This window comes from Phoxinus phoxinus (genome assembly GCF_949152265.1).
Source record: "Phoxinus phoxinus genome assembly, chromosome: 4".
Lineage (NCBI taxonomy): Eukaryota > Metazoa > Chordata > Actinopteri > Cypriniformes > Leuciscidae > Phoxinus > Phoxinus phoxinus.
Genome location: NC_136879.1, coordinates 15,630,930 through 15,650,084, shown reverse-complemented (window position 1 = coordinate 15,650,084; position 19,155 = coordinate 15,630,930). Strand labels below are relative to the sequence as shown.

Sequence of the window (19,155 nt, the reverse complement as noted above, 5' to 3'; positions counted from 1 at the left end):
GTTTGCTGACGACACAACCATTGTGGGCTGCATTTCTGACGGAGATGAGTCAGCCTACAGAGAGGAGGTCGACACTCTGGTGACATGGTGCCATGACAACAACCTCTCCCTCAATGTCAGCAAAACTAAGGAGATGATTGTGGACTTTAGGAGGAGACAGAGCGAGGAGCATGTACCCCTGCACATCAATGGATATGTAGTGGAAAATGTCAGTTGTAAGTTACTCGGGGTCAACCTCAGAAATTACCTTACCTGGTCTGCTCACACGGACAAGGTGGTCAATGCGGCCCGGAAACGCCTATTCTTCTTGAGGAGACTGAAGAAGTTCAGCATGGACCCAGTCATCCTCACTAACTTCTATAGATGTACAATTGAGAACACACTGACTGGCTGTATCACAGTGTGGTATGGGAGCTGCATTGACAGGGACAGAAAAATCCAGTGTGGTTAGGTCTGCAGAGTTCATCATCGGCAGAAAGCTCCCAGCCCTGCAGGACATCTACCACACACGATGCCTCAAGAAAGCGGGCAGGATTCTAAGAGACTGTTACCATCCATCCTTCAGTCTTTTTACCCTGCTGCCTTCAGGTAGGCGATACCGAAGCATCCGGGCCCGCACACAAAGACTGGATAACAGTTTTTTCAAAAGGGCCATCATGCTCCTAAATGGTCAATGATAATCTCTCTTCACTTTTCTTTAGTCATTTATCCACTGTCACTTTAGTTAACTGTTTGCACCTAGTATATTATATGTTATGTAATGTCAGGTTACTATGCGGTGTCTTGTCATAAGAATTTCAGTGCCAGTTAACCGTGTGTTGTTCTGTGCATCTGACAATAAAAGACTTGACTTGACATTTAAAGGGTTGGTTCACCCAAAAATAAAAATTACCCCATGATTTACTAAGTCCATCAAAGTGCTTCCATCCATCATAAAAGTAATCAACACAGCTCTGTTGGGGTAAATGAAGGCCTTCTGAGGTGAATGTATGTGTTCGTGTAAGAATAAAATATATTTTTTAAACATTATCGACTAAAATTTAAACTTTGACTAAAGCTTGGAAGAGCCGGGACATTTAACTCAGATTGTGTTCGTCTGAAAGGTCACATACACTGAGGATGATTTGAGGGCGAGTAAATCAGAGGGTAAATTTCATAATTGGGTGAACTATCCCTGTAGGGGATAACATTAACTACAGAGAGATTTTAAGACCAAATAACTAGTCATGTGAAAGTGCACACTCAATAACTCATAAGGGCAATTCTTGCATGGGCACATATGCAATGCTTTCAAGCCCTGTTCACACCCGTTATTAAGGTGCATTTTGGTTGATCGGATCACAAGTAGAAATTCCGGTTTACATGTGGCGTTTTAATTGGTCTCATTTGTCCACTTCTGTCCTGATCTCTTAAAGGAGAGGGTCTACGTTTGCAGATGTTCAAACACATGAGCATCTACTCTATGAAAGCAATCTGGTTAAATATGTTTGACTACCTCTAGAAGTGATCAAAAGTAGACAAGCTCAAACAAAAACGACCATTTTTGGATTTACCAGTTAACTGGTGATTGGATTTTTTTTTTTTTATGCTTAGTACTAGGTGTAAACAAGGCCTTGGACAGCAACCTAGGGTGGATATAATAGTTAAGGGATTAATGCTTAAAGCAGTCTACTTCTCAAACATTACCAGGACTATCCTGAAAAAAAAAAAAGTAATAAACTTGGGATAAAAGGAAAAGTACAGGTTGATGCATATTTTATTCCAGATAATGCTATACTTGCATGACTGAAGAAAAAAAATAAGCCAACAAGTGACCTTACAGGGGCTTGGGCATGCTTGAGTATCAATACGTGCAGTTATGTTAGTCCAGCCATAAAGTCAAACGTAAAGCCACAATCAGAAGTTACACAACCCTTAATTTGAGGGGCCCCAAAATAGCAACTAGAGCTTAGCAAATAGTTAAGTTAAATGGCTTGGGTAGAAGCTTGGCCCATTTAGTTCAAGTCTAAAACCTCTTTGCACAAAATAAAAAGGGTTTAGTAGTGCAGCCCTATAAATCAAACTGAGAACAATCACGAAACATCCAACTCCAGTCAGAAATCAATACCAGAGAGAAACTAATGTTGAGTTTCAGGAAGTTTATTAAAAAACTAAATTCACATGACCAGGATAACTTCTCCACTAGACACCACAGTTTGCCCACTAGAGATGGTCTTGACGTGCGCATCTCTTCCTAAAAAAAAAAGTGATAGAAGCATGAGGCATTCAAATAAAATGTTATTCCTGAAGTCAATTTACAGCAAGCACTCACTTTTCCTAGTGCAGCTTTGCTCACAGGTGCCAGAAGAGGGATGGCACACCGCTGTACTGCAGTGGATGAAGATCTAACAGAGGGGAAAGGGTTAAGCCATATAATTCAATATAAAAAGCACTAAAATTAAGGCTTGAGGTAAGGCTGCAGAGCATACGGTTTCCTGCAGAGGAGCCAGTGATGCTGGATCTACAAATGTGAACATCTTCACAACAAAGCGCTTGTAGTGGGTTGGGAACTGAAGACCCGAAGATCCAGCCATTGGAACCAATGTGGTCAGGTAACGATCATCCTGGTAAGGGCATCTGAAAGGCAAAGAGGCAGTCAGAAAAGCCTTACAGCACATGGATAAAGAATGGCCTTACTCACCCATCAACCAGAAGGTCCCATTGGGGTAGACTGAGTGGACTGGGGGTTTGTGTCGCCCAGCAATGTCCCAGCATCAGGACAATGTTGGGGTCGGTCCTCTCCAAAATGCGCACCTCAACATACACAGGTTCTCGCAGGACTTTTGTAATTGGATAATCAGCACCACTGTAGTAGGATGTGTACGCCTCATCCCCTGAGGATACAGTGTTAAACTAAACTGCTGCAACCTGGAGTTTGAGAGGCGTTAGTTATACTTGGGACAAACACTTACCTTCTGCACAGCCTTTGGTGACACATTGACCATTTGCCAGTCTAAGCTCAACCCTGAGGGGTCCAGGAGCAGCTACTGGTGGAGGTGGAGGAACACTGTTGACCTCCACAACCAGAGCTTCCACAGAAGTAGCAGAGTACCTACACTGGAAGAGAAGCCTGGACAAACCATGAGCTTGTAGCAGTTGTCAATGATTAACATTTATGATAAAGCATAGGTCACCTACTCAAAATGGCTGTCCCTTGTGATGGAACCAAGTGGTCCAATACCCACTTCATACGAGGAGATCATTCGGTTTTCATACACCACATATCCACTGTCCTCCTGCAAATAGTAACACTGTTGGCATCCAGTCCATCCTAAGCCACACAGAAAAAAAAACACAAGCAGCTACTCACAATCATGCTCGTGCCACATGCAGTGACAGGGAACTGGTATATAGCAAAGAAAGGCGTGGATCCCACAGGACTGCAAGATGGGTCACTTCCACCCAAGAGACGGACAGAATCCAGGCTCAGTCGAGGCAGCGTAACATCTCTAGCCACCACTACCACAAACTGACCATCTCTTATACACTGGACAGTCACTGGAATGAGTTACAAGAGCAGGTTATTGCTGAAAATCAGTTTAACATGAACACTTTGCATTGACTCAATCTTACCAGCCTTCCCATAGTAACATTGCTGTCCATTAAAGCAGCAGTTGATAGCTGCACACTCAGCACCAGTAATACCAGGTGGTCCACATTGGATCTGCTCATAATCAGCTACAGCACATTTGTCAAGGGGCTCTGCCTGTGCCACTGGCTGCTTAGGCTGAAACTGAGAAAACTGCTGACTAGCTTGCGGTTGAACTGACTGAGGAAACTGTTGACTAGCTTGCTGTTGAACTGACTGAGGAAACTGTTGACTAGCTTGCTGTTGAACTGACTGAGGAAACTGTTGACTAGCATGCTGTTGAACTGACTGAGGAAACTGTTGACTAGCTTGCTGTTGAACTGACTGAGGAAACTGTTGACTAGCTTGCTGTTGAAACTGCCGATTAGCTTGCTGTTGAACTGACTGAGGAAACTGTTGACTAGCTTGCTGTTGAACTGGCCGAGGAAATTGTTGACTAGCTTGCTGTTGAACTGATTGAGGAAACTGTTGACTAGCTTGCTGTTGAAACTGCCGATTAGCTTGCTGTTGAACTGACTGAGGAAACTGTTGACTAGCTTGCTGTTGAACTGACTGAGGAAACTGTTGACTAGCTTGCTGTTGAACTGGCCGAGGAAATTGTTGACTAGCTTGCTGTTGAACTGGCCGAGGAAACTGTTGACTAGCCTGCTGTTGAACTGACTGAGGAAACGGTTGACTAGCTTGCTGTACAACTGACTGAGGAAACTGTTGACTAGTTTGTTGCTGAACTGGCCGAGGAAATTGTTGACTAGCTTGCTGTTGAAACCGCTGGTCAGTTTGCTGGAACATCAGAGATTGAGGATTCTGGGGCAGATTACTCCACTGTGGAACAGCATGACTGAACGCAAAGAGCCAAACACAAAGTGCCAGAGACTGAAGAGCACACCAACTTCCTGCCATTGTTCAACAGCTAGTCACACTGCTGAGATGCTGCCCTCTGGTTTTTTTGTACCATACAGACTTTGGCTAATTAATGATAATCCCTCCCTCTTCATTAACAGTCATGATTCTCCAGACTTGCATGAGTGGGAGTCTATGCAATGCGTGATTCTATTGGTTCTTACAATTGTTATAATTTTTGTATACTTTCCACACTTTTTGAACATACACAAAAGCACATATTGAGCTGAATTCTGAATAGTATGCTAGTACAATTTATTTCATTCTGAAGTTAGCCTTTGTTTTCTCCTTCATTAGCTGAATTTTATAGGCTATTTGATGGTTTGGCTATTCTGGATTTTATTTTTATTTTTTTACATCTTGCGGTTTTCATGGCAAAAGGCCTGTATTTTCAGGGTATGTTTACACAACAACGACGTACTAAAAATGGAAACTTTTTTTCTTTGAGTTTTCGTGGGAAGTTTCTTAGAGACGACAACTTAGGGTGACATTCCCGAAATTGGTGCGTCCCTCAATACATAAATAGTGTCCTGCATTTCAGTTATGTCTGTATTATTATTTTTTCATCCCTGAAATTGTAAAAATAAAATAAAAACTGTGACTGGCATTTAAAAATCTATTTGTGCAGCCGTCATGTTCTAGCTGTAATATTAACCAACCAACCTAACCCTAGCCCTGAAATTTTAAGGCAATAATATATCCCAAATTTATTGAAATGCACATTTATTGTCTTGTCAGAGGAGGACAGGCTCCATCCAAAGTTTTTTCTCGTCAACTAAACATATTATGGAACTATTTTACCTGCTGCCATCACCTTTGTCTCCATTGGGACAAATGCAAATAATAGATTTCACAATGAAAAAGTTCAAAAGCATTATTTCTCTAAACTGTTAAAACACGTCAACTTGTGGATTTCTGAACTGGTGTGAGTGAATGGAGGCGGGGCTAATTGTTGCATATTCGTAGAACCACGTATACTAAATGAGGCAACAGTGTAGTTATATTCAAGCAATTTTAAGGCGTGAAGAACTTTTCCAAGGAACATTTTTTTAAATATGTCATTTTGGTAATCAAAGATGAGTTTTAAAAATGTGTTTAAAAATGGAGTGATGAGAGTGTTGCGATTCTCCAGGATTGTTTTGAGACCACTGACTGGCTGATGTTTAGAGAGGCAGCAGATGGGAACATTAACGAATATACAGATACTGTTTCCAGCTTTATCCATCACTGCATTGAGGACATCGTTCCTTAGAAGTCTGTTCGGTCCTTTCCCAATCAGAAGCCCTGGGTTGATGCTGGGGTCCGGAATAACCTAAGAGCCCGGGCTGCCGCCTCTAACTCCGGGGACCCTGATTTGTACAGGAAGGCCAGATATGACCTTCGGAAGGCCATCAAAACAGCGAAAAGGTCTTACAGAACCAGGGTGGAGTCCAGTTATCATGGCTCTGACCCTAGGCATATGTGGTACGGACTTAAAGCCATTGCAGACTACAAAGGGAGAGGTTGTAGCGAGACCCAGGCATCTGTCATACTACTAGACGAGCTAAATGACTTCTATGCTCGTTTCGAGAGGGACAGTGAACCTATTGCAGTGGAACTGCCTGAAGGCCGAGCCAGTGGCGTGCCTATATTAACTGAAGCTGAGGTGAGGCTATGCTTTAAAAAGATCAACCCCCACAAGGCACCTGGTCCGGATGGCATATCAGGTAGGGCCCTCAGGGGCTGTGCTGACTGTTTAGCTGGGGTCTTCAGTGACATCTTCAATCTCTCTCTAAGTTTGTCTGTACTCCCTACCTGCTTCAAGAGGACAACCATCGTCCATGTGCCCAAGAAAACCAAAGCCACCGACATGAAGGACTATCGCCCGATAGCACTGAACTCTATCACCATGAAGTGTTTTGAGCGGCTGGTCAAACCATTAATCTGCTCCTCGTTACCCCCCACCCTGGACCCTATGCAGTTTGCATATCGGTCCAATAGGTCTACAGATGATGCTCTCTCCCACCTGGACAAGGGAAATACGTATGTGAGAATGCTGTTCATTGATTACAGCTCTGCATTCAGCACCATCATCCCCTCCAGACTCGTCACCAAGCTCGTGGATCTGGGACTAAACATCTCCCTATGTAAGTGGATCCACAACTTCCTGACGGGGAGGCCACAGGTGGTGATAATCGGTGACCGCACCTCATCCACACTGATCACCAACACAGGCACGCCCCAGGGCTGTGTGCTCAGCCCTCTATTGTTCTCCCTGTTCACACATGACTGCGAAGTAAACCACAGTTCCAACCTCATCGTGAAGTTTGCTGACGACACAACCATTGTGGGCTGCATTTCTGACGGAGATGAGTCAGCCTACAGAGAGGAGGTCGACACTCTGGTGACATGGTGCCATGACAACAACCTCTCTCTCAATGTCAGCAAAACTAAGGAGATGATTGTGGACTTTAGGAGGAGACAGAGCGAGGAGCATGTACCCCTGCACATCAATGGATATGTAGTGGAAAATGTCAGTTGTAAGTTACTCGGGGTCAACCTCAGAAATGACCTTACCTGGTCTGCTCACACGGACAAGGTGGTCAATGCGGCCCGGAAACGCCTATTCTTCTTGAGGAGACTGAAGAAGTTCAGCATGGACCCAGTCATCCTCACTAACTTCTATAGATGTACAATTGAGAACACACTGACTGGCTGTATCACAGTGTGGTATGGGAGCTGCATTGACAGGGACAGAAAAATCCAGTGTGGTTAGGTCTGCAGAGTTCATCATCGGCAGAAAGCTCCCAGCCCTGCAGGACATCTACCACACACGATGCCTCAAGAAAGCGGGCAGGATTCTAAGAGACTGTTACCATCCATCCTTCAGTCTTTTTACCCTGCTGCCTTCAGGTAGGCGATACCGAAGCATCCGGGCCCGCACACAAAGACTGGATAACAGTTTTTTCAAAAGGGCCATCATGCTCCTAAATGGTCAATGATAATCTCTCTTCACTTTTCTTTAGTCATTTATCCACTGTCACTTTAGTTAACTGTTTGCACCTAGTATATTATATGTTATGTAATGTCAGGTTACTATGCGGTGTCTTGTCATAAGAATTTCAGTGCCAGTTAACCGTGTGTTGTTCTGTGCATCTGACAATAAAAGACTTGACTTGACATTTAAAGGGTTGGTTCACCCAAAAATAAAAATTACCCCATGATTTACTAAGTCCATCAAAGTGCTTCCATCCATCATAAAAGTAATCAACACAGCTCTGTTGGGGTAAATGAAGGCCTTCTGAGGTGAATGTATGTGTTCGTGTAAGAATAAAATATATTTTTTAAACATTATCGACTAAAATTTAAACTTTGACTAAAGCTTGGAAGAGCCGGGACATTTAACTCAGATTGTGTTCGTCTGAAAGAAGGTCACATACACTGAGGATGATTTGAGGGCGAGTAAATCAGAGGGTAAATTTCATAATTGGGTGAACTATCCCTGTAGGGGATAACATTAACTACAGAGAGATTTTAAGACCAAATAACTAGTCATGTGAAAGTGCACACTCAATAACTCATAAGGGCAATTCTTGCATGGGCACATATGCAATGCTTTCAAGCCCTGTTCACACCCGTTATTAAGGTGCATTTTGGTTGATCGGAACACAAGTAGAAATTCCGGTTTACATGTGGCGTTTTAATTGGTCTCATTTGTCCACTTCTGTCCTGATCTCTTAAAGGAGAGGGTCTACGTTTGCAGATGTTCAAACACATGAGCATCTACTCTATGAAAGCAATCTGGTTAAATATGTTTGACTACCTCTAGAAGTGATCAAAAGTAGACAAGCTCAAACAAAAACGACCATTTTTGGATATACCAGTTAACTGGTGATTGGATTTTTTTTTTTTTATGCTTAGTACTAGGTGTAAACAAGGCCTTGGACAGCAACCTAGGGTGGATATAATAGTTAAGGGATTAATGCTTAAAGCAGTCTACTTCTCAAACATTACCAGGACTATCCTGAAAAAAAAAAAAGTAATAAACTTGGGATAAAAGGAAAAGTACAGGTTGATGCATATTTTATTCCAGATAATGCTATACTTGCATGACTGAAGAAAAAAAATAAGCCAACAAGTGACCTTACAGGGGCTTGGGCATGCTTGAGTATCAATACGTGCAGTTATGTTAGTCCAGCCATAAAGTCAAACGTAAAGCCACAATCAGAAGTTACACAACCCTTAATTTGAGGGGCCCCAAAATAGCAACTAGAGCTTAGCAAATAGTTAAGTTAAATGGCTTGGGTAGAAGCTTGGCCCATTTAGTTCAAGTCTAAAACCTCTTTGCACAAAATAAAAAGGGTTTAGTAGTGCAGCCCTATAAATCAAACTGAGAACAATCACGAAACATCCAACTCCAGTCAGAAATCAATACCAGAGAGAAACTAATGTTGAGTTTCAGGAAGTTTATTAAAAAACTAAATTCACATGACCAGGATAACTTCTCCACTAGACACCACAGTTTGCCCACTAGAGATGGTCTTGACGTGCGCATCTCTTCCTAAAAAAAAAAGTGATAGAAGCATGAGGCATTCAAATAAAATGTTATTCCTGAAGTCAATTTACAGCAAGCACTCACTTTTCCTAGTGCAGCTTTGCTCACAGGTGCCAGAAGAGGGATGGCACACCGCTGTACTGCAGTGGATGAAGATCTAACAGAGGGGAAAGGGTTAAGCCATATAATTCAATATAAAAAGCACTAAAATTAAGGCTTGAGGTAAGGCTGCAGAGCATACGGTTTCCTGCAGAGGAGCCAGTGATGCTGGATCTACAAATGTGAACATCTTCACAACAAAGCGCTTGTAGTGGGTTGGGAACTGAAGACCCGAAGATCCAGCCATTGGAACCAATGTGGTCAGGTAACGATCATCCTGGTAAGGGCATCTGAAAGGCAAAGAGGCAGTCAGAAAAGCCTTACAGCACATGGATAAAGAATGGCCTTACTCACCCATCAACCAGAAGGTCCCATTGGGGTAGACTGAGTGGACTGGGGGTTTGTGTCGCCCAGCAATGTCCCAGCATCAGGACAATGTTGGGGTCGGTCCTCTCCAAAATGCGCACCTCAACATACACAGGTTCTCGCAGGACTTTTGTAATTGGATAATCAGCACCACTGTAGTAGGATGTGTACGCCTCATCCCCTGAGGATACAGTGTTAAACTAAACTGCTGCAACCTGGAGTTTGAGAGGCGTTAGTTATACTTGGGACAAACACTTACCTTCTGCACAGCCTTTGGTGACACATTGACCATTTGCCAGTCTAAGCTCAACCCTGAGGGGTCCAGGAGCAGCTACTGGTGGAGGTGGAGGAACACTGTTGACCTCCACAACCAGAGCTTCCACAGAAGTAGCAGAGTACCTACACTGGAAGAGAAGCCTGGACAAACCATGAGCTTGTAGCAGTTGTCAATGATTAACATTTATGATAAAGCATAGGTCACCTACTCAAAATGGCTGTCCCTTGTGATGGAACCAAGTGGTCCAATACCCACTTCATACGAGGAGATCATTCGGTTTTCATACACCACATATCCACTGTCCTCCTGCAAATAGTAACACTGTTGGCATCCAGTCCATCCTAAGCCACACAGAAAAAAAAACACAAGCAGCTACTCACAATCATGCTCGTGCCACATGCAGTGACAGGGAACTGGTATATAGCAAAGAAAGGCGTGGATCCCACAGGACTGCAAGATGGGTCACTTCCACCCAAGAGACGGACAGAATCCAGGCTCAGTCGAGGCAGCGTAACATCTCTAGCCACCACTACCACAAACTGACCATCTCTTATACACTGGACAGTCACTGGAATGAGTTACAAGAGCAGGTTATTGCTGAAAATCAGTTTAACATGAACACTTTGCATTGACTCAATCTTACCAGCCTTCCCATAGTAACATTGCTGTCCATTAAAGCAGCAGTTGATAGCTGCACACTCAGCACCAGTAATACCAGGTGGTCCACATTGGATCTGCTCATAATCAGCTACAGCACATTTGTCAAGGGGCTCTGCCTGTGCCACTGGCTGCTTAGGCTGAAACTGAGAAAACTGCTGACTAGCTTGCGGTTGAACTGACTGAGGAAACTGTTGACTAGCTTGCTGTTGAACTGACTGAGGAAACTGTTGACTAGCTTGCTGTTGAACTGACTGAGGAAACTGTTGACTAGCATGCTGTTGAACTGACTGAGGAAACTGTTGACTAGCTTGCTGTTGAACTGACTGAGGAAACTGTTGACTAGCTTGCTGTTGAAACTGCCGATTAGCTTGCTGTTGAACTGACTGAGGAAACTGTTGACTAGCTTGCTGTTGAACTGGCCGAGGAAATTGTTGACTAGCTTGCTGTTGAACTGACTGAGGAAACTGTTGACTAGCTTGCTGTTGAAACTGCCGATTAGCTTGCTGTTGAACTGACTGAGGAAACTGTTGACTAGCTTGCTGTTGAACTGACTGAGGAAACTGTTGACTAGCTTGCTGTTGAACTGGCCGAGGAAATTGTTGACTAGCTTGCTGTTGAACTGGCCGAGGAAACTGTTGACTAGCCTGCTGTTGAACTGACTGAGGAAACGGTTGACTAGCTTGCTGTACAACTGACTGAGGAAACTGTTGACTAGTTTGTTGCTGAACTGGCCGAGGAAATTGTTGACTAGCTTGCTGTTGAAACCGCTGGTCAGTTTGCTGGAACATCAGAGATTGAGGATTCTGGGGCAGATTACTCCACTGTGGAACAGCATGACTGAACGCAAAGAGCCAAACACAAAGTGCCAGAGACTGAAGAGCACACCAACTTCCTGCCATTGTTCAACAGCTAGTCACACTGCTGAGATGCTGCCCTCTGGTTTTTTTGTACCATACAGACTTTGGCTAATTAATGATAATCCCTCCCTCTTCATTAACAGTCATGATTCTCCAGACTTGCATGAGTGGGAGTCTATGCAATGCGTGATTCTATTGGTTCTTACAATTGTTATAATTTTTGTATACTTTCCACACTTTTTGAACATACACAAAAGCACATATTGAGCTGAATTCTGAATAGTATGCTAGTACAATTTATTTCATTCTGAAGTTAGCCTTTGTTTTCTCCTTCATTAGCTGAATTTTATAGGCTATTTGATGGTTTGGCTATTCTGGATTTTATTTTTATTTTTTTACATCTTGCGGTTTTCATGGCAAAAGGCCTGTATTTTCAGGGTATGTTTACACAACAACGACGTACTAAAAATGGAAACTTTTTTTCTTTGAGTTTTCGTGGGAAGTTTCTTAGAGACGACAACTTAGGGTGACATTCCCGAAATTGGTGCGTCCCTCAATACATAAATAGTGTCCTGCATTTCAGTTATGTCTGTATTATTATTTTTTCATCCCTGAAATTGTAAAAATAAAATAAAAACTGTGACTGGCATTTAAAAATCTATTTGTGCAGCCGTCATGTTCTAGCTGTAATATTAACCAACCAACCTAACCCTAGCCCTGAAATTTTAAGGCAATAATATATCCCAAATTTATTGAAATGCACATTTATTGTCTTGTCAGAGGAGGACAGGCTCCATCCAAAGTTTTTTCTCGTCAACTAAACATATTATGGAACTATTTTACCTGCTGCCATCACCTTTGTCTCCATTGGGACAAATGCAAATAATAGATTTCACAATGAAAAAGTTCAAAAGCATTATTTCTCTAAACTGTTAAAACACGTCAACTTGTGGATTTCTGAACTGGTGTGAGTGAATGGAGGCGGGGCTAATTGTTGCATATTCGTAGAACCACGTATACTAAATGAGGCAACAGTGTAGTTATATTCAAGCAATTTTAAGGCGTGAAGAACTTTTCCAAGGAACATTTTTTTAAATATGTCATTTTGGTAATCAAAGATGAGTTTTAAAAATGTGTTTAAAAATGGAGTGATGAGAGTGTTGCGATTCTCCAGGATTGTTTTGAGACCACTGACTGGCTGATGTTTAGAGAGGCAGCAGATGGGAACATTAACGAATATACAGATACTGTTTCCAGCTTTATCCATCACTGCATTGAGGACATCGTTCCTTAGAAGTCTGTTCGGTCCTTTCCCAATCAGAAGCCCTGGGTTGATGCTGGGGTCCGGAATAACCTAAGAGCCCGGGCTGCCGCCTCTAACTCCGGGGACCCTGATTTGTACAGGAAGGCCAGATATGACCTTCGGAAGGCCATCAAAACAGCGAAAAGGTCTTACAGAACCAGGGTGGAGTCCAGTTATCATGGCTCTGACCCTAGGCATATGTGGTACGGACTTAAAGCCATTGCAGACTACAAAGGGAGAGGTTGTAGCGAGACCCAGGCATCTGTCATACTACTAGACGAGCTAAATGACTTCTATGCTCGTTTCGAGAGGGACAGTGAACCTATTGCAGTGGAACTGCCTGAAGGCCGAGCCAGTGGCGTGCCTATATTAACTGAAGCTGAGGTGAGGCTATGCTTTAAAAAGATCAACCCCCACAAGGCACCTGGTCCGGATGGCATATCAGGTAGGGCCCTCAGGGGCTGTGCTGACTGTTTAGCTGGGGTCTTCAGTGACATCTTCAATCTCTCTCTAAGTTTGTCTGTACTCCCTACCTGCTTCAAGAGGACAACCATCGTCCATGTGCCCAAGAAAACCAAAGCCACCGACATGAAGGACTATCGCCCGATAGCACTGAACTCTATCACCATGAAGTGTTTTGAGCGGCTGGTCAAACCATTAATCTGCTCCTCGTTACCCCCCACCCTGGACCCTATGCAGTTTGCATATCGGTCCAATAGGTCTACAGATGATGCTCTCTCCCACCTGGACAAGGGAAATACGTATGTGAGAATGCTGTTCATTGATTACAGCTCTGCATTCAGCACCATCATCCCCTCCAGACTCGTCACCAAGCTCGTGGATCTGGGACTAAACATCTCCCTATGTAAGTGGATCCACAACTTCCTGACGGGGAGGCCACAGGTGGTGATAATCGGTGACCGCACCTCATCCACACTGATCACCAACACAGGCACGCCCCAGGGCTGTGTGCTCAGCCCTCTATTGTTCTCCCTGTTCACACATGACTGCGAAGTAAACCACAGTTCCAACCTCATCGTGAAGTTTGCTGACGACACAACCATTGTGGGCTGCATTTCTGACGGAGATGAGTCAGCCTACAGAGAGGAGGTCGACACTCTGGTGACATGGTGCCATGACAACAACCTCTCTCTCAATGTCAGCAAAACTAAGGAGATGATTGTGGACTTTAGGAGGAGACAGAGCGAGGAGCATGTACCCCTGCACATCAATGGATATGTAGTGGAAAATGTCAGTTGTAAGTTACTCGGGGTCAACCTCAGAAATGACCTTACCTGGTCTGCTCACACGGACAAGGTGGTCAATGCGGCCCGGAAACGCCTATTCTTCTTGAGGAGACTGAAGAAGTTCAGCATGGACCCAGTCATCCTCACTAACTTCTATAGATGTACAATTGAGAACACACTGACTGGCTGTATCACAGTGTGGTATGGGAGCTGCATTGACAGGGACAGAAAAATCCAGTGTGGTTAGGTCTGCAGAGTTCATCATCGGCAGAAAGCTCCCAGCCCTGCAGGACATCTACCACACACGATGCCTCAAGAAAGCGGGCAGGATTCTAAGAGACTGTTACCATCCATCCTTCAGTCTTTTTACCCTGCTGCCTTCAGGTAGGCGATACCGAAGCATCCGGGCCCGCACACAAAGACTGGATAACAGTTTTTTCAAAAGGGCCATCATGCTCCTAAATGGTCAATGATAATCTCTCTTCACTTTTCTTTAGTCATTTATCCACTGTCACTTTAGTTAACTGTTTGCACCTAGTATATTATATGTTATGTAATGTCAGGTTACTATGCGGTGTCTTGTCATAAGAATTTCAGTGCCAGTTAACCGTGTGTTGTTCTGTGCATCTGACAATAAAAGACTTGACTTGACATTTAAAGGGTTGGTTCACCCAAAAATAAAAATTACCCCATGATTTACTAAGTCCATCAAAGTGCTTCCATCCATCATAAAAGTAATCAACACAGCTCTGTTGGGGTAAATGAAGGCCTTCTGAGGTGAATGTATGTGTTCGTGTAAGAATAAAAAATATATTTTTTAAACATTATCGACTAAAATTTAAACTTTGACTAAAGCTTGGAAGAGCCGGGACATTTAACTCAGATTGTGTTCGTCTGAAAGAAGGTCACATACACTGAGGATGATTTGAGGGCGAGTAAATCAGAGGGTAAATTTCATAATTGGGTGAACTATCCCTGTAGGGGATAACATTAACTACAGAGAGATTTTAAGACCAAATAACTAGTCATGTGAAAGTGCACACTCAATAACTCATAAGGGCAATTCTTGCATGGGCACATATGCAATGCTTTCAAGCCCTGTTCACACCCGTTATTAAGGTGCATTTTGGTTGATCGGATCACAAGTAGAAATTCCGGTTTACATGTGGCGTTTTAATTGGTCTCATTTGTCCACTTCTGTCCTGATCTCTTAAAGGAGAGGGTCTACGTTTGCAGATGTTCAAACACATGAGCATCTACTCTATGAAAGCAATCTGGTTAAATATGTTTGACTACCTCTAGAAGTGATCAAAAGTAGACAAGCTCAAACAAAAACGACCATTTTTGGATTTACCAGTTAACTGGTGATTGGATTTTTTTATTTTTTATGCTTAGTACTAGGTGTAAACAAGGCCTTGGACAGCAACCTAGGGTGGATATAATAGTTAAGGGATTAATGCTTAAAGCAGTCTACTTCTCAAACATTACCAGGACTATCCTGAAAAAAAAAAAAGTAATAAACTTGGGATAAAAGGAAAAGTACAGGTTGATGCATATTTTATTCCAGATAATGCTATACTTGCATGACTGAAGAAAAAAAATAAGCCAACAAGTGACCTTACAGGGGCTTGGGCATGCTTGAGTATCAATACGTGCAGTTATGTTAGTCCAGCCATAAAGTCAAACGTAAAGCCACAATCAGAAGTTACACAACCCTTAATTTGAGGGGCCCCAAAATAGCAACTAGAGCTTAGCAAATAGTTAAGTTAAATGGCTTGGGTAGAAGCTTGGCCCATTTAGTTCAAGTCTAAAACCTCTTTGCACAAAATAAAAAGGGTTTAGTAGTGCAGCCCTATAAATCAAACTGAGAACAATCACCAAACATCCAACTCCAGTCAGAAATCAATACCAGAGAGAAACTAATGTTGAGTTTCAGGAAGTTTATTAAAAAACTAAATTCACATGACCAGGATAACTTCTCCACTAGACACCACAGTTTGCCCACTAGAGATGGTCTTGACGTGCGCATCTCTTCCTAAAAAAAAAAGTGATAGAAGCATGAGGCATTCAAATAAAATGTTATTCCTGAAGTCAATTTACAGCAAGCACTCACTTTTCCTAGTGCAGCTTTGCTCACAGGTGCCAGAAGAGGGATGGCACACCGCTGTACTGCAGTGGATGAAGATCTAACAGAGGGGAAAGGGTTAAGCCATATAATTCAATATAAAAAGCACTAAAATTAAGGCTTGAGGTAAGGCTGCAGAGCATACGGTTTCCTGCAGAGGAGCCAGTGATGCTGGATCTACAAATGTGAACATCTTCACAACAAAGCGCTTGTAGTGGGTTGGGAACTGAAGACCCGAAGATCCAGCCATTGGAACCAATGTGGTCAGGTAACGATCATCCTGGTAAGGGCATCTGAAAGGCAAAGAGGCAGTCAGAAAAGCCTTACAGCACATGGATAAAGAATGGCCTTACTCACCCATCAACCAGAAGGTCCCATTGGGGTAGACTGAGTGGACTGGGGGTTTGTGTCGCCCAGCAATGTCCCAGCATCAGGACAATGTTGGGGTCGGTCCTCTCCAAAATGCGCACCTCAACATACACAGGTTCTCGCAGGACTTTTGTAATTGGATAATCAGCACCACTGTAGTAGGATGTGTACGCCTCATCCCCTGAGGATACAGTGTTAAACTAAACTGCTGCAACCTGGAGTTTGAGAGGCGTTAGTTATACTTGGGACAAACACTTACCTTCTGCACAGCCTTTGGTGACACATTGACCATTTGCCAGTCTAAGCTCAACCCTGAGGGGTCCAGGAGCAGCTACTGGTGGAGGTGGAGGAACACTGTTGACCTCCACAACCAGAGCTTCCACAGAAGTAGCAGAGTACCTACACTGGAAGAGAAGCCTGGACAAACCATGAGCTTGTAGCAGTTGTCAATGATTAACATTTATGATAAAGCATAGGTCACCTACTCAAAATGGCTGTCCCTTGTGATGGAACCAAGTGGTCCAATACCCACTTCATACGAGGAGATCATTCGGTTTTCATACACCACATATCCACTGTCCTCCTGCAAATAGTAACACTGTTGGCATCCAGTCCATCCTAAGCCACACAGAAAAAAAAACACAAGCAGCTACTCACAATCATGCTCGTGCCACATGCAGTGACAGGGAACTGGTATATAGCAAAGAAAGGCGTGGATCCCACAGGACTGCAAGATGGGTCACTTCCACCCAAGAGACGGACAGAATCCAGGCTCAGTCGAGGCAGCGTAACATCTCTAGCCACCACTACCACAAACTGACCATCTCTTATACACTGGACAGTCACTGGAATGAGTTACAAGAGCAGGTTATTGCTGAAAATCAGTTTAACATGAACACTTTGCATTGACTCAATCTTACCAGCCTTCCCATAGTAACATTGCTGTCCATTAAAGCAGCAGTTGATAGCTGCACACTCAGCACCAGTAATACCAGGTGGTCCACATTGGATCTGCTCATAATCAGCTACAGCACATTTGTCAAGGGGCTCTGCCTGTGCCACTGGCTGCTTAGGCTGAAACTGAGAAAACTGCTGACTAGCTTGCGGTTGAACTGACTGAGGAAACTGTTGACTAGCTTGCTGTTGAACTGACTGAGGAAACTGTTGACTAGCTTGCTGTTGAACTGACTGAGGAAACTGTTGACTAGCATGCTGTTGAACTGACTGAGGAAACTGTTGACTAGCTTGCTGTTGAACTGACTGAGGAAACTGTTGACTAGCTTGCTGTTGAAACTGCCGATTAGCTTGCTGTTGAACTGACTGAGGAAACTGTTGACTAGCTTGCTGTTGAACTGGCCGAGGAAATTGTTGACTAGCTTGCTGTTGAACTGACTGAGGAAACTGTTGACTAGCTTGCTGTTGAAACTGCCGATTAGCTTGCTGTTGAACTGACTGAGGAAACTGTTGACTAGCTTGCTGTTGAACTGACTGAGGAAACTGTTGACTAGCTTGCTGTTGAACTGGCCGAGGAAATTGTTGACTAGCTTGCTGTTGAACTGGCCGAGGAAACTGTTGACTAGCCTGCTGTTGAACTGACTGAGGAAACGGTTGACTAGCTTGCTGTACAACTGACTGAGGAAACTGTTGACTAGTTTGTTGCTGAACTGGCCGAGGAAATTGTTGACTAGCTTGCTGTTGAAACCGCTGGTCAGTTTGCTGGAACATCAGAGATTGAGGATTCTGGGGCAGATTACTCCACTGTGGAACAGCATGACTGAACGCAAAGAGCCAAACACAAAGTGCCAGAGACTGAAGAGCACACCAACTTCCTGCCATTGTTCAACAGCTAGTCACACTGCTGAGATGCTGCCCTCTGGTTTTTTTGTACCATACAGACTTTGGCTAATTAATGATAATCCCTCCCTCTTCATTAACAGTCATGATTCTCCAGACTTGCATGAGTGGGAGTCTATGCAATGCGTGATTCTATTGGTTCTTACAATTGTTATAATTTTTGTATACTTTCCACACTTTTTGAACATACACAAAAGCACATATTGAGCTGAATTCTGAATAGTATGCTAGTACAATTTATTTCATTCTGAAGTTAGCCTTTGTTTTCTCCTTCATTAGCTGAATTTTATAGGCTATTTGATGGTTTGGCTATTCTGGATTTTATTTTTATTTTTTTACATCTTGCGGTTTTCATGGCAAAAGGCCTGTATTTTCAGGGTATGTTTACACAACAACGACGTACTAAAAATGGAAACTTTTTTTCTTTGAGTTTTCGTGGGAAGTTTCTTAGAGACGACAACTTAGGGTGACATTCCCGAAATTGGTGCGTCCCTCAATACATAAATAGTGTCCTGCATTTCAGTTATGTCTGTATTATTATTTTTTCATCCCTGAAATTGTAAAAATAAAATAAAAACTGTGACTGGCATTTAAAAATCTATTTGTGCAGCCGTCATGTTCTAGCTGTAATATTAACCAACCAACCTAACCCTAGCCCTGAAATTTTAAGGCAATAATATATCCCAAATTTATTGAAATGCACATTTATTGTCTTGTCAGAGGAGGACAGGCTCCATCCAAAGTTTTTTCTCGTCAACTAAACATATTATGGAACTATTTTACCTGCTGCCATCACCTTTGTCTCCATTGGGACAAATGCAAATAATAGATTTCACAATGAAAAAGTTCAAAAGCATTATTTCTCTAAACTGTTAAAACACGTCAACTTGTGGATTTCTGAACTGGTGTGAGTGAATGGAGGCGGGGCTAATTGTT

At 43.1% G+C, this 19,155-nt stretch overlaps 3 protein-coding genes across 25 annotated transcripts; all 3 read right to left on the bottom strand.

Annotated features, from left to right (window-relative positions):
• Positions 1–1,727: 1,727 nt before the first annotated feature.
• Positions 1,728–4,560, bottom strand: LOC306996460 (zona pellucida sperm-binding protein 4-like). Of its 12 annotated transcripts, none has more exons than XM_079608962.1 (10): positions 4,250–4,549; positions 4,046–4,117; positions 3,613–3,985; positions 3,350–3,537; positions 3,178–3,275; positions 2,952–3,109; positions 2,681–2,873; positions 2,469–2,616; positions 2,312–2,384; positions 1,728–2,233 (listed from the first exon to the last, which is right to left on the bottom strand). In XM_079608962.1, the coding sequence occupies exons 1-10, from the start codon at positions 4,526–4,528 to the stop codon at positions 2,157–2,159; spliced, it is 1,659 nt and encodes a 552-aa protein (XP_079465088.1). In that variant the 5' UTR covers positions 4,529–4,549; the 3' UTR covers positions 1,728–2,156. The 12 variants fall into 12 exon arrangements, with proteins under 12 accessions (XP_079465088.1, XP_079465085.1, XP_079465089.1 ...); XM_079608959.1 differs by lacking the exon at positions 4,046–4,117 and having other exon boundaries at positions 3,613–3,968; positions 4,206–4,304; positions 4,378–4,549; XM_079608963.1 differs by lacking the exon at positions 4,046–4,117 and having other exon boundaries at positions 4,214–4,560.
• A 3,991-nt stretch (positions 4,561–8,551) lies between these two features.
• LOC306996566 (zona pellucida sperm-binding protein 4-like) lies at positions 8,552–11,472 on the bottom strand. Of its 6 annotated transcripts, XM_079609201.1 has the most exons (10): positions 11,085–11,472; positions 10,881–10,952; positions 10,448–10,820; positions 10,185–10,372; positions 10,013–10,110; positions 9,787–9,944; positions 9,516–9,708; positions 9,304–9,451; positions 9,147–9,219; positions 8,563–9,068 (listed from the first exon to the last, which is right to left on the bottom strand). In XM_079609201.1, the coding sequence occupies exons 1-10, from the start codon at positions 11,361–11,363 to the stop codon at positions 8,992–8,994; spliced, it is 1,659 nt and encodes a 552-aa protein (XP_079465327.1). In that variant the 5' UTR covers positions 11,364–11,472; the 3' UTR covers positions 8,563–8,991. The 6 variants fall into 6 exon arrangements, with proteins under 6 accessions (XP_079465326.1, XP_079465323.1, XP_079465327.1 ...); XM_079609200.1 differs by having other exon boundaries at positions 8,552–9,068; positions 10,448–10,952; positions 11,085–11,431; XM_079609202.1 differs by lacking the exon at positions 10,881–10,952 and having other exon boundaries at positions 11,085–11,453.
• A 3,941-nt stretch (positions 11,473–15,413) lies between these two features.
• On the bottom strand, positions 15,414–18,310 carry LOC306996565 (zona pellucida sperm-binding protein 4-like). Of its 7 annotated transcripts, XM_079609194.1 has the most exons (10): positions 17,923–18,310; positions 17,719–17,790; positions 17,286–17,658; positions 17,023–17,210; positions 16,851–16,948; positions 16,625–16,782; positions 16,354–16,546; positions 16,142–16,289; positions 15,985–16,057; positions 15,774–15,906 (listed from the first exon to the last, which is right to left on the bottom strand). In XM_079609194.1, exons 1-10 carry the CDS (start codon positions 18,199–18,201, stop codon positions 15,830–15,832), a joined length of 1,659 nt encoding a protein of 552 aa, XP_079465320.1. In that variant the 5' UTR covers positions 18,202–18,310; the 3' UTR covers positions 15,774–15,829. The 7 variants fall into 7 exon arrangements, with proteins under 7 accessions (XP_079465321.1, XP_079465320.1, XP_079465318.1 ...); XM_079609195.1 differs by lacking the exon at positions 17,719–17,790 and having other exon boundaries at positions 15,414–15,906; positions 17,923–18,291; XM_079609192.1 differs by having other exon boundaries at positions 17,755–18,273.
• Positions 18,311–19,155: the final 845 nt, after the last annotated feature.

Excerpts from the sequence above, each read along its gene's own strand:
- LOC306996460 (XM_079608957.1), bottom strand. The coding sequence starts at position 4,528 with ATGGCAGGAAGTTGGTGTGCTCTTCAGTCTCTGGCACTTTGTGTTTGG. Across the intron at positions 2,617-2,680 it reads TGGGACCTTCTGGTTGATGG|ATGCCCTTACCAGGATGATC; the intron begins GTGAGTAAGGCC and ends TTTGCCTTTCAG. Across the intron at positions 2,385-2,468 it reads TGGCTCCTCTGCAGGAAACC|ATCTTCATCCACTGCAGTAC; the intron begins GTATGCTCTGCA and ends CCCCTCTGTTAG.
- LOC306996566 (XM_079609197.1), bottom strand. The coding sequence starts at position 11,363 with ATGGCAGGAAGTTGGTGTGCTCTTCAGTCTCTGGCACTTTGTGTTTGG. Across the intron at positions 9,945-10,012 it reads ACAAGGGACAGCCATTTTGA|GCTTCTCTTCCAGTGTAGGT; the intron begins GTAGGTGACCTA and ends TGGTTTGTCCAG. Across the intron at positions 9,220-9,303 it reads TGGCTCCTCTGCAGGAAACC|ATCTTCATCCACTGCAGTAC; the intron begins GTATGCTCTGCA and ends CCCCTCTGTTAG.
- LOC306996565 (XM_079609190.1), bottom strand. The coding sequence starts at position 18,201 with ATGGCAGGAAGTTGGTGTGCTCTTCAGTCTCTGGCACTTTGTGTTTGG. Across the intron at positions 16,290-16,353 it reads TGGGACCTTCTGGTTGATGG|ATGCCCTTACCAGGATGATC; the intron begins GTGAGTAAGGCC and ends TTTGCCTTTCAG. Across the intron at positions 15,907-15,984 it reads GCAAAGCTGCACTAGGAAAA|GAAGAGATGCGCACGTCAAG; the intron begins GTGAGTGCTTGC and ends TTTTTTTTTTAG.